The sequence below is a fragment of the Engraulis encrasicolus genome, chromosome 6, assembly GCF_034702125.1.
Source record: "Engraulis encrasicolus isolate BLACKSEA-1 chromosome 6, IST_EnEncr_1.0, whole genome shotgun sequence".
Classification (NCBI taxonomy): Eukaryota; Metazoa; Chordata; class Actinopteri; order Clupeiformes; family Engraulidae; genus Engraulis; species Engraulis encrasicolus.
In genome coordinates, this window is record NC_085862.1 from 27,509,515 (window position 1) to 27,527,099 (window position 17,585).

General features: G+C 42.2%; 1 protein-coding gene across 1 annotated transcript; it reads left to right on the forward strand.

The window, feature by feature from the left end:
- The first annotated feature begins 18 nt into the window (after nucleotides 1-18).
- On the forward strand, nucleotides 19-14,207 carry matk (megakaryocyte-associated tyrosine kinase). The gene is made up of 13 exons (XM_063201121.1): nucleotides 19-480; nucleotides 629-742; nucleotides 829-944; nucleotides 1,266-1,485; nucleotides 2,706-2,799; nucleotides 3,003-3,068; nucleotides 4,302-4,401; nucleotides 4,628-4,712; nucleotides 5,373-5,446; nucleotides 5,994-6,189; nucleotides 6,576-6,662; nucleotides 9,322-12,769; nucleotides 13,662-14,207. The coding sequence occupies exons 1-12, from the start codon at nucleotides 472-474 to the stop codon at nucleotides 9,508-9,510; spliced, it is 1,350 nt and encodes a 449-aa protein (XP_063057191.1). The 5' UTR covers nucleotides 19-471; the 3' UTR covers nucleotides 9,511-12,769; nucleotides 13,662-14,207.
- The last annotated feature ends 3,378 nt before the right edge of the window (nucleotides 14,208-17,585 follow it).

A 17,585-nucleotide genomic window follows, 5' to 3' on the forward strand; every position in this document is an offset into this window, starting at 1 on the left:
CTTTTTTCTTCTCTCTGACCAGACTGATAATTAACCTGGTTACGCATATGGTTGTTGGGCGGAAATGCACGAGGATCTGCGTGAGAACCAGCCAAATGTAGACCTGTCCCCAGTTAACTCTTTGACGCAAATTTATTTTACGCACTCTGATACTGAGTGTGCGAATCATATTTTTTCTTCAGCGTCTCTACCCACATATAACAACATCATTATGGGAGGTGTTAAGCATGCCGGCGTGACTGAAGTCTTTGTCAAAGTTTAGATGTTCCTCAATTACGCATGGATGGCAGCTGAAGAGGAAGTAGTCACTAATGTTTTAGATGACGTTTTAAGCCACACAGTCATTTGGCTTCTTTCGTTGTAAAAATGTGGTGGCTTAAGCGTGAGGAACTGTCAATTGGCTTGTTTTGAGGAACCGGTCTTTGGTATTGACAGGTACACGTTCTCATAGGCGCTCCGCAACACGCTCGGATGGCGATGGTAAGTAAAACTGGCCGTTAAATCAACATTTGTTATATATGCACAGGCCACACATAACTATAAATGGTCACTTATCTACACGTAGGCCACGTTATGAATATTGGCTTTTGCTGTGTTGCTTCACTTGTTTTTTTCCTGTTCTGTGAAGAACGTGTTGGTAACAGGTGTTCAGTGCGTCGCCAAAAGTGACCACTTGAAGCCCAAGTCTGGTGAGATAGCCTATCATAAAGGTGATCTCTTGACTATTAAGGAAACAACAAAGGTAAATGTCTTGTATTACTGTTTCTTACAGGAGGCATATGTCACATAGTGGGACAAACAATTACTTATTCAATGTTTTGTTTTTAGGTAAAGGGCATATGCAAAGCCATAAACAACACAACAGGAGAGGAAGGTTTGATCTCTCGTTCCAATATGAGGGACAGGGAGGCCATCCGAATAGATTCTTGCCTAAGCCTAATGCCGTAAGTCCACACATATACACGCACACACATATTTTTATTTTATTTCATTATTTTTATTTTTATTTTTTTACAATTTTGGCCCATTTGCCGAGAAGGCTCTGTTGGCAGCCTATTCTTTTTTACACGATATAAGGGCGTAATAAATGTACAATTATCTTGTAATTAGTCATCAGAGAAATTACAGTGAAGTGCGTCAACCAGACCACAACATCCGCAGTTAAGTGATAGACGTGTAGGACTGTCTGCGCAAATTAATTCAGCCTTTTCTATCAATCTGTCTGTAATAATGCGTTTCTTGCCCCCTGTGTTATATGTTGCCAGTTGGTTTCACGGAAAGATTTCTGGTCCCGAGGCTGTGAAAAAGTTAAAGCCGAGGGAGGATGGATTGTTTCTGGTGCGCGAGTCCATCCGTCACCCGGGCGATTACGTCCTTTGCGTCAGCTTCTCTGGAGATGTTATCCACTATCGCGTCATTTTCCAGGACAGCAAATTGACCATTGACAACTCACAGTTCTTCTACAATCTTATAGACATGATTGAGGTGGGTCCTCTCTGTAACCCCCAGTTTTCACAGACTTCATATTATGTTTCCCCAATTGTTGTCAATTATTGCAGCATGCATCACACGAGACGACATAATATTCCATTTAGACACCTTGCAACAAGGCCACCCATATAGGCTGTCAAATAGAAGCCCTGGCCACTTCATGATTCAAGATTCAAGATTAGTTTATTACGTCTTATTATAGGTTTGAAGCCTATAAAGAGTAAAAATTGTTGTGTTTTTCTTGTGTCCTCAAAAAAGATTTTAAAAAATAAAAATAAAAAAGGGAGGGGCAGGGGGCGGGGGTGGAAAAAAGTGCAAATAAAGTGCCTTGTTGTCTTCAGCATGAATTCAGTAATCTAACTGCTTGGTGGAAGAAACTACTTTGGAGTCTGGTAGTGTGAGACTTCAGGATTCTGTACCGTTTCCCAGATGGCAATATGGTAAACAGTTCATGGTTGGGGTGACTATCATCAGATTCACGTCTTGTCACCAGGCTAGGCAGCCCACCACTTGGGGCCCCCAAGCCCCTAGATAGATGGTGAACAGCTCACACTTTGCTACAGTAGTGGCCAATGTCTTTCAACTGTTCACTCCTCTGACATTTCGCTTGTGGCCCCCAGCTGACCCCAGACTAGTCGCCTCTGCTCTTCATATTTTTTCCCAGTGACGCAGTCACCATATTCTTTTTGAAGATAGCAGACTTTCTTAGTCATTCAGATAAGCTGTGCAGGAAAGAAAGAAGCAATAGTAGTACGCAGAGGGATTGGTACTCAGACTTATCTTCGCTTCTCCGAAATGTTAAGTTCCTGTTTACTTCCTCACAACTGCTCTAGGGCTGTATCAGTCCTGCTCAGAAATGTAAACAGAAATATTAGAAACTCTCCCCTAGCGTCTTATACACGATTCATCTTTTTATTACTACGGTATTTTGTTTTTAATATATTGTAGTTAATAAATAAATTTACCTTTTTTATAAATTCACTGGATGTTGTTTCCCATATGCACTCCCCCTTGTCCTTCTGTTATGTGACAAACACGGGAAGGTTAACAATATCATTACCTTTTAGTTTTTTATTCCAGTTAAGATATCAAGGGTGGATGAGTCACAGACATAACATGTTTTCAAGCCTTACAGTTTTATTCAGAATATAAGGATTGAAAACAATGATGGATGAGTCACAGACCTAAGCACAACATGTTTTCAATCCTTACAGTTTTATTCAGAAAATAAGGGAGCTATTGCAACAGTTCTGCACAAACCCAAACAGAAAGAAGGAGTAAGGTCAGCAGAGTTAGAGCTGTCAAAAAGTGAGTACTCATTATCACACTTGAAGAGCACATTGTTGTCATGTACCAGTAAATTAATTAATACTGTTAATTTAATTAACTAATGCTCAAATGTCATACACGTGTCATGTATGTAACCTCCCATTTTTAACTCTTTAAAACAAATGGAATTGTCACATTCTTTCAAGATGACAGTCTGTCTCCCTTTCTCCTCTTTCTCCAAGCGGGTTGGCTTTTCGATATGGACAAACTTGTTTTGGGAAGACGCATTGGAGAAGGGGAGTTTGGAGGTGAGTGCATCCTAACCTTTTAGAAAGGTGTAGAATAGTGGTTCCCAACCTTTTTTGAAGAAACCCCCCCTTGACCTCATCACAAGCCTCCCAACGCCACCTTGACCCATAAGCCAGCCAACACCCCCTTTAATTAGTATTGAAAAATAAAATAGACTAATGCCCCCCAATGGGAACTAAGCCCCACTCAGCCGCAACCTTCTCAATGCCCCCCTAGGGCTCCCCAACGCCCCCGTTGAGAAACTTTAGTGTAGAATGTGAGGTGGCGCTGTAGTGCAGCGCTCTATTTATTTCTTCAAATGCTACTATTACTATGTCAGAACGCTATAAAGGACTTTTAGAAAAAGAACAACAAAATACCTCCTCTTAATGTATGTTCTCTACAAGTCTTCTGTTGTCCAGTCTTGCACTTTAAATGTCTGTATGAGCAATGTCTACGTCCATACTGTCTATGTCCATGTATGAGTACTGTCTATGTCTATACTGTCTATGTCCTTACCTAGATTAGTCTATGTCTGCATGGGAGAGCAAGAAACGCAATTTCAAAATCTTTGTATGACCAGTGCATGTAAAGAAATTGACAATAAACTTGACTTGACTTGACTTGACTAAGCCCCCCCACCCCATGTTTGGGCTTGCTTGCCCATGGGGACTCAGGTTCGACTCCAGCCTGGGTCATTTCCCTACCCGTACCCCATATCTATATCTCCTGCTCGTTTCCTGTCTCCTCTTACACTATCCTGTCATAATAAAGGCCTAAAAATAATAATAATAAAAAAGAAAGGTGTAGAATGTAACCTTGTAGCCTCTCCCTGATAACATCTCAGAACACATTTGAACGCCAACAGCCAAGAACAAATGATCTGTCAGATTGTCAATGTTGATTTAATAATCACCAGAAGGGACACTATAGGACAGGGGTGGGGAACCTATTTCTCGAGGGCCGTTTACAGCCCTTGAGGCCGTTTTGTCTGGCCCCCGACATAATTTTAGTGTTATACAGCTTCACATGAAATATGAAATGGGAAATTCTGGTTTGTGTTTATAGTACGGCCCTTGGAGGACTTTTACGGCCCTTGGAGGAATTTGAAGTGGCCCTTCGAATGAAAATGGTTCCCCACCCCTGCTATAGAGCATCCATGATGGCTATGGCCATTAGTGAATCTTGTGTGAAACAGTCAAACTCAAAGACCTGACACGGCTTTGTGTGTTTTTTGTTTTGTTTGTCCACAGAGGTGTTTGAAGGCGACTACATGGGACAGAGCGTGGCGGTCAAGAACATAAAGTGTGATGTAACTGCTCAAGCTTTTCTGTCAGAGACAGCGGTCATGACGTAAGTTGAAATTGCCCTTATTGTGGGGCTATTTATCGCTGTAGCCTAAAACCCAACTAATTTCATATTAGTCTCACCTAGAATGACAAAAGGTGTATGTAGTAAAGTGAACCGCAAGACGATTTTAACACAGTTGGCAACTTCCAAAGTCTTGAATCTGCTGCATATGTTGTACTTGAAGGGCTATTGATTGAACTCCTTCTGTACCTTTACGGCTTACCCACAGGAAACTCCAGCATAAGAATTTGGTGAAGTTACTGGGTGTGATTTTGCACAATGGACTGTTTATTGTCACAGAGTTAATGGCCAAGGTAAGATTTTTAGAAAAAATACATTTGTGTGAGCTTTTTGCCTTTCATGCAGATAGGATAGTGGAGAGCGACAGGAAGTGAGTGAGAGAGAGATGGGGTAGGTTTGGGACGTGACCCCAGGCCGGATTCGAACCTGGGCATGCAAGTCCGTATGTCAGGGGCCTTAGTGCCTAGGCAGGATTTTAAGGTTTGTCTAGGATAGGGTGTAAGAAGAACATAATGTCGTGTACCTTTGGGCATTGATAGGCAAACAGGATTCATTAGTTACAACCCAGTGCCACACACAGTATTCCAAACGGCCTGGTTCTACCTGCCCAGTTCATCAGGTTGATTGCCTCATTCAATAAACAAATCAGCTGGTTGCATCCGGTCTTTTGGCACAATACTATACCTAATTGATCCCAGTGTTTCCCCCAGCACTTAATTGCTAAGGCGGCCACCTTGACAAGAAACACCTACCACCTTAACTAGGTCCCCTGAAAAGATAAAGATTTCATGTTGTGAATGCAATTTCTAAAGTTGCTTAGCAAAACAAATATGCCCCACCACCTTGACTAACAAAAAATCAGCAGGAAACACTGCATCCAGTACCCATCTCTGCTATTGGACAAGCATTAGATGGTGTATTTATTACAGCATGTAAACTGTGTCCTTTTTCAGGGAAATCTTGTGAATTATCTACGCACCAGAGGGCGCTCTAGCACCAGCACTGAGCAGCTGGTCCGTTTCGCACTGTAAGTCTTTTTTTTTTACACTTTTCCTGGTCTGTAACTATAACTGTAACTGTATTTGTATAGTACAATGTCATATAAGGCATGCAGCTCAAAGTGCTGATAAAGATCCATGTTAAAAATGAAAAGTGAGGTAGAAAAGAGAGACAGAAACAACAAAGAATAGCAAGAAGACAAGAGAAGAAACTAGACAGAATAGAGAAAATAAGTAGATAGATAAATAAGTAGTTGTAGAGAAAATTAAAAAAGGAGTTAGAAGAAGAGATAAGTAGAGAGTATAGATGCATAAGGTCCACAAGAGTTAGGTCCAGGATAAGTGATAAATAGTCGCAGTAAATGGCACAAGAGAAGTGATAAATAGTCACAGTGAATGGCCAAGGATAAGTGATAAATAGTGACAGTGAATGGGGCACTCAGATGTGCCCCCTGTTTCTGGTCTTCATAATGATATGATTAAAGAGTTCAGGTTAGTCTAGATCACAGTTTATAGTGGTTGTTGTTGATGTGCAGCTTGTCTGTCTGTTTTGGCCGTTTGTTGTGCTGCTCTCAGAGATGTCTGTGAGGGGATGGAGTACCTTGAGTCCAAAAAGTTGGTGCACAGGGACTTGGCGGCCCGGAATGTCCTGCTGTCCGAAGACACGGTGGCCAAAGTTAGTGATTTTGGTCTGACCAAAGGGGACTCAGCAGACTTGGACCATGCTAAGCTACCGGTCAAATGGACAGCACCGGAGGTCTTGAGGAAAGAGGTGGGCCTGGTCTCTTTCAGTTCATAAGAACAAAATATCCTTGAACGAAGAGAAGACACCGGAGCAGCACAGATGGGATGCTTTTCTTTTTAATTCAAGTACACAATAAAATGAAAAGCATCCCATCTGTGCTGCTCTGGTGTCTTCACTTTGTTCAAGATTGCCTGTCTCCCTCCCGTTGATGCACCAGACGAATAAACAGAAGCGCCTGGAACCCCTTTTGTGTTAACAAAATATCCTTTTTCTTGGTACAATATAAAAAATAGATGTCAATCTCATGACATCAACTCTGCTTTTAACTTGCCTAATATTAAGACAAGTAGCAGTCCATTTTCTATTCACAAGTGAAACACTTCTTCTGCTTTGCTGACTGTTGTTGATCGTAGAAGTTCTCCACGCGGTCCGATGTGTGGAGCTATGGCATCTTCCTGTGGGAGATGTTCTCCTTCGGCCGGCAGCCCTATCCAAAGATGGTGAGTTAAGACCACCGCAACCCTCTCCCAGGACCCAGCCCCATCAAAAGGCTAAGGCAGAGTATACTTTATTGTCAAAAATCTACATCTAGCACAGAAGTGAACTAATGCAGACGTTAACATTAAATAGACACCCCCCCCCCATTACACACACACACACAGGCACACAGGACTGTGAGCATGGTCATCATAAATGCACTTTGGTCACTATTTCCAGAATGGACATTTTCTCCAAGACATTCCCCAAGATATGAGCTTTCATGCCCCTGGTGGCCCGGGTTCAAGTCCAGCCAGGGTCTTTTGCCAGCCCTGCCCCATCTCTCTCTGCCACTCTCTTCCTGTCATAGTCTCGACTGTCGTATAAACAACTAGAAATGAACTCAGAGAGAGTGCAGACCTCCGCCAAGGAAGCTGTTTGATAGAACATGTGACTACAAGTCTTTCTGCCTTGTTTTGTGGAGTTAGAAACTGGAATGTCAAAATTCGCCCTACCCCACAATGGTGAAAAATATGTTAAAAAAGTAAATAAAATCCTGGACATTTAATCACTTTGTTCCTTTTGTCATTTCACATTTCACTCCACAAAATTTCATCAAAATCCATTCATAACTTTTTGAGTAATCCTGCTAACAGACAGACAGACAAACAGACAGACAGACAGACAGACAGATAGACAGACAAACCAACGCGACCGAAAACATAACCTCCTTGCGGAGGTGACAAAGACACAAAAACTGTGTCGATCTTCATCGTGTTCATGTGGTGGTCTGATGATGGTCACCTGCTCCCAGTGTGTGCGAGTGAGTACAACTTCCCTCTCGCTCTTGCCTTTCTGTCTCTGTCAGTCAGACACTACGCAGGTATGTAACGCGCCGAAATCAAAGCGGTTTCACTAAGCAGGTAATAAAGGCAGGGATAAACCCGGATTAATGCTTGTGGGGCTGGTTTCTACGGCAACAGCTCCTCGTGGCATCGAGCCAGTGGAGGAAATGCAGCGGCTGGGGCGGCTAGGGGTCGGTGGTGGGGGTGGGGTTGGGGTTGGTGATGGCGTCGGGAGGGAGGTGTGGGTGGGGGAGGATGGCAAGACAGCATGGGTCAGGGATTATTATTATCTTACACATGGTCTGCAGTGGCTACAAGAAAGCTCAGCCACTCAGCCACTTACACCCACATGCTTGTTGTTGGTTTGCTAGGCTTTCCCTGTCACTGACTTCATACAGTATACAGGAAAGACCAGAGAGTTTTTGGGCAGGTGTTGACGTCAGAGTGAAGGACTTTAATTTGTGTAAAATATAAAGTTGTTCGGCAATTATTTACTGTATGTGGTGGGTTAAGCCTCATCCTTGACATTTGTGTTCAAGGGTAAATCCCTGAGGTGTCAGGCCTCAAAGACGTGCTGACAAAGCATGTTTTACCCCCGTGGTGATCTATCTATCTATCTATCTATATATATATATCTTCGTGTATCTGTCTGTCTATCTATCTAACTATCTAAAGAGATAATTTGTTTGCTATAGCTGACCAAGTATTAAGTCAGAGGTGCAGTGCCCCTTTTAAAGCAAGCTGAGAGATAATCACCAAAGGCTGTTAACAAGTTAGGGTTAATTTGAAGCCAATGGTGTCATGCACCTGTCCCACTGTCGCTGAGGCGTGAAAGTACAGATGCACTTACTATGCGATTTAGTTAGCACTGCACATGATGCAACCTGTCTCAAAGTGTGTGTGTCTGAGTGTGTGTGTGTATGCAGGGCCGCTGACAGCTTTTTCTGGGCCCGGGACAAAGCCATCTGAAAAGGCCCCCTCCCCTATTCATACATTGTAAAGGGGTCCCAATTCTGGGCCCCTCCTTTCTCTGGGCCCGGGACCTTCGGCGGGCCTGTGTGTGTGTGTGTGTGTGTGTGTGTGTGTGTGTGTGTGTGTGTGTGTGTGTGTGTGTGTGTGTGTGTGCGTGTACTGTATGAGTGTGTATGTTTTCTGTTGTTGAAATTGCACATTTGGTGTCTTGGTGCAAGGCAATTCCAATCCTCTCTGCAAAGCGGTTAGAGTGTCAGACTTGTAGCCCGAAGGTTTGACTCCCGACCCGCCAGGTTGGTGTGGGGGGAGTAATTAGCCAGTGCTCTCCCCCATCCTCCTCCATGACTGAGATACCCTGATCATGGTACCGTCCCGCTACACTGCTCCCTTGGGGCGCCATTTGTGTCTACCCCCTTGCACGGGTGAGGCATAAATGCAATTTTGTTGTGTGCAGTGTGCACTTGTGTGCTGTGGAGTGCTGTGTCACAATGACAATGGGAGTTGGAGTTTCCCAGGTGGGCTGTCAAAGCTTGTTACATTATAGGGAGAGGACAAGCACACTTTCACTTCGACTTCACTGATATTCCATGATGATCAGCTACGTATGAATTGACTGACTTTTTTATGATGTACTGTTTCTTATTTCTTATTTATTTCTTATTATTTATTTATTTGTCTTGTCCTGCTGTTATGTGTTGTGTGTATGGCCAGGTGGCATTCAATTTTCCCTTGAGAATTACTGTAACTCTGTCTGTCTTTCTGTCTTTCTGTCTGTCTATCTCTCTCTCTCTCTCTCTCTCTCTCTCTCTCTCTCTCTCTCTCTCTCTCTCTCTCTCTCTCTCTCCGTCTCTCTCTCCAATGGCAGACCCTGAAGGAGGTGAGGGAGCGTGTGCAGCAGGGCTACCGCATGGAGGCTCCAGAGGAGTGTCCGCAGGCCCTCTACCTGCTGATGAGGAGCTGCTGGCAGGACGAGCCGGGCAAGAGGCCCCCCTTCCACAAGATCAGGGACAAGCTCCAGAGGGAGATGAACTCATATCAGGCTAAAGCACAATGACAATGAGTACAGTGAAAGTCCCATGGGGGGAAAAACATATTTTTTTACATTGTGACACGGCATGCCATAGCACACCGTGCACACAACAAAGTGCAAAACGGCTGCCCGTCTGGTGGTCAGGGTAAATTGGTAAATGGACTGCATTTATAAAGCGCCTTTACACTCCTTCGAGCACTCAAAGCGCCTTACATTCACCTATTCACACTCTCATTCACACACCGGTGGCAGTGGCTGCCACGCAGGGTACCACACCTTGTCACCAGGAGCAACTTGGGGTTAAGCATCTTGCTCAAGGACACATCGATTGGGTCAGGCAGAGCGGGACTTGAACCTGCAGCCCTCTGGTTGCCGAATAGCTCCTCTACCACCTGAGCCACCACCGCCCCAAGGAGACCTCATGGACAAGCTCCAGAAGGAGATGAACTCACATTAGGCTCCAGCACAATGACCCCAGAGTACAGTGATGGGCTTAATGGATTCATTAGTTACAATCCAGTGCCAAATATTCCATATGACCTTGTTTTACCTGTCCAAGTCAACCAGGCAATCATTCAACCAAGCCAGGCTTCGCCCTCTAGTGACGCAATGCCTTCGGCGTTGCTAATAGTCAGGTCAAGAGCAATGCAAATACTGTCTGAGCTCCGGAGAAGTCAGGAACTCCACCCACTTTGTCGGGAAGCAATCAACTTGGGGGGTGCACACCATTATCACACAGGGCACACAACAAAGTTGTATTAGTTGGTCAGCGCACACAACAAAGGTGCATTGGTGGTCAGGGTGCCTCAGTCATGGAGGACAGGGGAGAGAGCAGGGTAATCACTCCCCATACTCACCTGGTGATGTCGAGTTGGAGTGGAAGCAGCAAACCACAAGCCACAAGCGCTTTCCGAGGACGGGAGTCAGCATATTGGAAAGCACTCCATAACAGAGGTGTCAAAAGTAAAAGTAAAAGTAAAAAAAAGAAACACAGTTTCCTTCCAACACACGCAACTTATCTGAGTAGACCTGTGTACTTGTCTTACGATTAGCTAACTCTGCACTAGTTGGATCAAGTTTGTGGTGGGTCCTTATTAGGTTTTCCGTGTTTTTCAGTAATAAGACAGTCTATCTCTCTCATTAGGTACAATGGAGTAAATGATGTAATAGCTATGTAATGCCATGTGCTAGTGTTGTAATTACACCACAAAAGTACTTTTACTTTTGACACCTCTGCTCCATAACCACTTGCCATGGCTTCCCATGGTGACAGGAATGTTCCAAGTGGGCAGTTGTGTAGGGGGGGGGGGGGTTGGAGGGGTACTTCAAATGTTATAAAGTCCTCCAAGGGCTGTACTATAAACACAAACCAGGATTTCCCCCTGCACTTTAGGCCTATATTGAAGGTAGCCACCTTAACAATAGACCCCACCATCACTATGTCCCCTAAAAATATTGCTTAATTGTATTGCAAATGTAATTTCTAAGATTTCTTTACAAAACATGTCATATCATATGTGAAACTTGTAATATTGTGTTTTTGAACATAAACATGCAAATGTTACAAAACTGTTTCACCTGCCCAGAAGTCACTGCAGATGGAGATTAGCCTCTAAACTGGTGCAGGTCATCTCTTTACTTAATAATTAATGTACTTTGCACATGGTCAACTTGAGTTGTCTCATAGCGCTTTCAAAATACAGGTTGTGTTGTATTGTATAGGTATCTGGTCCCTGACTAAATAGGCCTAAACCAAATAAACTAAACTAAACATTAGTTTCTTTTATACATATAACTAGGCTACATGTATCTCTTTACTCATCCAGGCAGGTGAAACGAGGACACATTGCATCCAACTGAGAACTATTTAAAGCAAGTTAAGAAAAAGCAGGACCGGATCTCATAAGTCGGATTACAATGCAAACGACAAAACTTCAGGTCATGTCCTGCCTGATAGGGTCATACAAGTACACCATAGTATCGACTCGAGTGCAGGTCATTCTAGGTTCTTTTCTTCTGCCTTCACCTCAGTTTACCCATCCTCTGTGGAGTGGAGATATCAATGGTGGGGTAGCGTCCGCGCCAAAGTCTTTTTCTGAGCGTTTCGCTCGGTGCGTAATTCCAAGAACAGTATGGCGAAAAGGAAAAAAAAGAGTCACACACAAGAGCTGAATGCAAAATCAAAAACTGTATTAAACAAAGCCGTATAAAGTAGCCTAAATAAAACCGACAGACAAGGCACAAACGTTTCGGGTCTAGCCCATCATCAGTGTTCCCAGTTTCGAGTGAAGATATCAGAAAGTTTCCCCACTAGGAAGCACGGCAGAGATGCTCATGCACCAGTGTGGTCCAGGGAGCACAAACTTTTTTCACACTTGGATTGGCCAAAACAAAGTCCACACCTCACACTCATTCCGAATCTTTGGGATGTGCTGGAGAAGGCTTTGCACAGCGTTTAAACTGTTAATTAACAGTTAATTAACAGTTAATTAACTATTAAAGGGGCTCCAGGTAGGATTAGACGTTTGATTAATCATGGTCCCACGTCAGCCGATGCTTATGCGAGTCATTAGTGAGTGAACGATGGCTCTCGTGACCACTTCCATGGTCCGCTGTCAGAAAACCCCACAGGCAACTTTTGACAGTGCGGTCCGTGGGAGTGTCATGGGAAACACTTTTCATTTGAAAGCATCGCTTTAACATACCGTATTCAGTTTTGTATCAACTGCTGGCATTCCGTGATGAAAAACAGTCTCACAGCGAGTTTATTTGAACAGCATTTTTTCATTTTGGTGTACGTTTTGAGACAGGCATGCCACGGGCACCGTGCAAAAGACGTCATCCTACCTTTGCCCCTTTACGTAATTAATACACTGAGTTAATTAAAATAATACAGCAGTGAATGTGTGCCATAATCAAAACTAATGGTGGTCCAACAACATATTTGTGTGAGTGACCTTTTTTTTGATGAGGACTTTTTTTTTGACCAAGCTGTGTGTAACAGAGGCTAACCAGCAGAGTTGGCGTGGAACGTTAGTAAACCTCCCTCCCAAAGCCTCAAACAGTATCGATGCCGTTGAGCTGGGGGACTGGTCCCTTAGTCCAGCTGTATTGCACTGTCTCCCATTGCCGGACTGTTGTAATTGACGAGGTCGCAGGTTCGCATCACCAAGGGGGATGAACAGGTGCAAGATGACCTCCGTTACATAGCCTACTGCTACATATTGTAGGCTATGTAGGCTACTTTTACTCCCGGATCTATGACGTTCATTATGTCTAAGAGGTAAATTAATTGTTTAAGTTTTTTCTTTTGTGTCAGACATGTAAAAGTTTTTATTTTATACCTGACATGTTTCGACGGTGAGACTTACGTCACAATATTGACAGGAAGGTCACACCTCCACAACATCAGTTCAGCTGTTTTTAAAGCATATTACACATCAACATCTGTGTGACGCTCTGATGAAGGCGAAAGTGTCACTGTCAAAACATGTCAGGCTGTGTATTTATACAGGTTGTATGTACCTTTACTCTGGTTAGATATTATTCAGTGTTGTCTGATGTAGGCCTAGCTCTCCATAAAGAGGCCACGATGGCTGAACATGCAATTTTTGATTGTCTTTTGCAGAAAAATGACAAAAAAGATAACATACACTCCACCTTTTATAAATAATTCTGTATCTGATTGGTGGTGCTCACCAGTGATGAGGGGATGAGAGAGAGCAGACGAATGTCTTTTTCAAGTATTGCAAAAATCCATTTGTTGTCTTGAAACCACTCCTACCGTGCAAGAGGAGCAGAGAGGGGGGTCGGAACGCTTTATCTGGGATTAAAACTCCGATCACCAGTATCTGCCTGTGTAGTAGGCCTACAGTAATTGTCCAGCAATATGTCCCACGCCACGCATTAGGGCTTAAAGACATACTGTATATGCACAATCTTGGATGTTATTGCTGATAAAAGCACAGCATTACAAAGCAGACAGCTGCCTGTGTTGAGAAGCCCTCTGTTGCTACATGGGATTGGGTGCATGTATGACCTCATGTGCTCCCTGTTTCATCTGCACTAAGATATAACAACAGCATATCAGTCTGACTCGTCTGAGTTTTGTAATGTCTCTACCAAAAGATGTTTTTAAAGAATTTGTTTTTGTCTTTTTCGACTTTATTCGACAGGACAGTGTGAGAGATGGACAGGAAGCGAATGGGGAGAGAGACGGGGAGGTCGGTAAAGGACCGCATGGTAGACGAGTGCCCTACCGGTTGGCCACGGCAGGTTCCCAAAAGATGTTTTTATGACCAACATTTCTCTTAACACACTTAAACCATTTCAAATGTTACACCTGCGCTTAATGCCAGCCTTCAAAACCGACAATGTATTGAAGGATGAGGGCAGTGAGATGTTCTCCTCTCCTCTATTTTGTTGTCACATTACATCCAAAATTAAATATGTTATTGGTTGTAATGCTTTGTAAGCCTGGCATTTGTCTGTTACCCATGGGATATACTGCAGATTGAGTCTTTATCCTTGCTTGTATTTCATTAGGGTAGGGCTTGAGTTGGATTTGCGTTGTGTCTTTAAAGCCTGTAAAAGGATGGGATCTAATATTTAAAGCAGCAATGAAAACCAAGTGGAAAACACATTAGATGATTTAAAATGGCATTTAGAGTCTTCTTCTATGGCCATGTTTAAATACATTTACTGCTGTGTGTAAATACATTTTCTCATTAATCAAAAATGGTGTCTTTACTGCCTTTCCATGAGTTAAGCAGTTTCAACATTTCATATTTCACTCTACATCTGAATATCTTAACTTTATTTCTCTTTGATTACAATCCTCGACCATATAACCCCTCAATTTTTTTAAAATGTTATTTGGCCTCAAGATAAACCATGAAAAAGATGTTGAAATCTTGCAATTCTATTGCGAGGATAGCACTTCTTAGGGGCTCCTATGTAAACCAAACTCAGAATGATTATGCTGATAGTACGTAAAAGCATCTGAATCTTTACCCTTTGGCACCTTTGAGCCCCAACACAATGTGTCCGCCGCCAAATAACTGCTAACCGCAAAGTCCGTCACAGTTGTGTCTGTCTGGCCAAATCGCATGTATGAGGATCTCTTTTTTTGGTGGACCTTTCTGGGGGAAAAAACAGTTACATCTGGTAACCCTGGTGACAAGACATAGGACTTGTTTTGCTTGGAGTTGATAAAACAATTTAGATCTGATAATGCAAATGATTTTCATGGAAAAAAATACATTGCCACACATGATCTTGAGTGTGCTTTCAAGCTCTATTACATTGGATTTGCAACAACATTTGCACACTTGTCATTAAACAGAGAGAGACTCCTGGGGAGTTGAACTAAGGATTTGACTGAGCATGATGCCCTTGTTTGCACTGATGTAAAAGTAGAATGTAATACTAGGGGATCTAGTTCTAGAATAAGCCAACTTACAAATAGAGTGTTCATGGGTTAAAACTCTCAGTGGCTACAGCTTAAATTCAAAGAAAGGCTCATTACACTGACTTATAAAAAGTTGTATAAATCCGGAATGACGGTCAGGTGCAAAGTAACTGTCCTATAAGCACTACAGCACTTCTTTTTGAAGTCCACATTTCATTAGTTACTGAGAAGCCTGTAGCCTACATTATTTTTTGTCATACGTTTTTGGTCATAACTCTCTAAAAATAATCATATTTAATTGAAGTTAAGTTAATTTAATTTAATTTAAGGATGTCAACATTGACATGTTACTTGTTATTACATGAATTGATTTTTTTAATCATCATTCATTTCTTGAGTTCCCCAGCATTCACAGCATAATTTGAGGGTTGTGTTGAGTTCAATGTATCAAATTCAAGGTCTTAAGGAGCTCTATCTAACTGTAGAAAAGACTTATCAGAACCCAACCTATACTCAACAAAACATCAAAGACCTAACTCAGAAGAGTATGTCCGAGCCACAAGGGAACATGTCCCTTTTAGGCCTACAGCTATGGCTGAAGTGCTCAAAAACAAGAGAACTGGAATTTAACTGTTTGAAAGTACAGTGAATGTCAAACTGTTAAAATGTTTGAAATGAGAGACATACGTACATGTGAACACCATAAATGATCAAACTGTAGTTCATTCTTCCGGTTAGAGAAAAATGGCTTTATGGATTGTAATCCTAAAACAACAGCAAAAAAAGCAATTTTTTGGGAAGATAGTGGCAAGCAATCTATAAAAACCTAAGTATCTTAGCCTCTGAAGAACATAAAAATCAGTAAATAGATTAAGACCCTCATCTTGCATTAGAACATGTTCGTTGTGCTATGCAGAATCCGGTGTAAATGGGTTATACTGTCTTCAAATACAAAGTAATGAAAAATTAAACATGGAATAAAAGTCGTGATTAATCACAATTAACTATGGAATTTCTGGGATTTGTTGTGATTAAAAAAATCTTTTGACAGCCCTAATTTTAACACAAACCAACAATGACATTTTTCCTTTTTGTAGGACATTGTCCTGTCACTGCAACTCAATACTGTTGTAAATAAAACGGGCTGTTTGGGCAGGGTTTATTGTGTGGTGCTGTATGGAAGACCTCAACTTGCTGAATGTAGAAAAGTGGTCTAGAAGAAGAAGAAGCTACATTAACTGGACTATTATGCCTAGGCTACCTGCACTAAATGCCTCCCCCTGACACACATGTTCCTCATGTGTGGAGGTTTGTGGCTGCTCCTCATCTTAAATGTCATGAAATTATGGTTGGTATTACTATTTTTGGTAACACTTTTCTTGATGTCGGTGTCACATGCATGTCATTGCAGTGTCATAACAGTGTCATGGCACAGTTATGCACGTCTAAATCAAGTAGGTAGCAGGCTTCACTCAGGTTTCTTTATAACTTTTAAGGGTGCTGTCCCAAATAAAGACTTAGAATCAAAGAAAAGGGGGGCGCACCTTGCATCAATTTTTTCTTCTTCTTCTTCTTTATTTTTGTGCACAAAAAAACAGTTATGCACGTGTCATAAACATTATGTCCATGTCATAAACATTTTATGACTGTTGGACTTAAGTGACATTCGGTTATGGCAAAGACAACCTAGGGTTGTCTACTGTCTATTGTCTATTTACGACCTAGGGTCGTCTTTGCCATAATGTGTATGACTTATCTATGACTGTGTCATGTCACTATTATGACACTGTAATGACATGCATATGACACCGGTGTCAAATAAAGTGTTACCATTCCCCCCCCCCCCCAGACAACTCTGCACAGATGTGCTTTTATTTGCCTCTGGTGCCTCTATTTCACTGTCTCCTGAATGGGCCTCTTTTCCGTGAGCATTTCAAATCGTCTTCATTTTAACACGACACACATGACCAATTAAGATTAGATGGATAGTTAATCATATTGAGAATCATTCACATGATGAATTCTTTCCATCATTCATCATTTTATTACATTACATTGCATTTGGCAGACGCTTTATAACCAAAGCGACTTTCAAAAAGAGGACATAGTCAAGCCAACATCACAAGCAAATACAAAGTGCACAGGAAATATACAGAACAACAAGTGCAGTTGCAAAGAGGGGTTAGTTTTTTTGTTTTGTTTTTTTTTTTAATTAATAAAGAGTACACACACAGGACACACATAAACACATGCACACACACACACACTCAAACTAAACTAAAACTAGACTAAACTAAAATAAACTAAACATCATGTCAAGATTCTGCCCTGGGGCTAGGCCAGCTCAAGCATTAGTTTAGTAGCTCCTCTTGAAAGAGGAAGGTCTTTACTTGTTTCTTGAAGGCTGCAAGAGATGTGCTTAGTCTTGCTGCCTCTGGGAGACCGTTCCACAACTTGGGTACAACAACGGAGAACAGTCTTGACTGGGAGTACCTAGAGCGACTGGATGGCAGAGCCAGACGGCTTGTGCTGGTTTGTTTTTATTAATCACTGCCTGGGGTTTGTCGTTTGCAGACTGAATGCAGACTGAATTTATCATTGTTGATCATATATCAATTTTCATCACAGAAAAATTTTACATTACTGAAAAAAATACAGAGGACTTGACCTCTGTGTCCTCAATGGTAGA

What these genes read in the sequence shown, in the direction of transcription:
- matk (XM_063201121.1), top strand. An exon ending in TCTTGCCTAAGCCTAATGCC is followed by an intron (nt 945 to 1,265) that starts GTAAGTCCACAC and finishes ATATGTTGCCAG; the next exon opens with TTGGTTTCACGGAAAGATTT. An exon ending in CAGCTGGTCCGTTTCGCACT is followed by an intron (nt 5,447 to 5,993) that starts GTAAGTCTTTTT and finishes TGCTGCTCTCAG; the next exon opens with AGATGTCTGTGAGGGGATGG.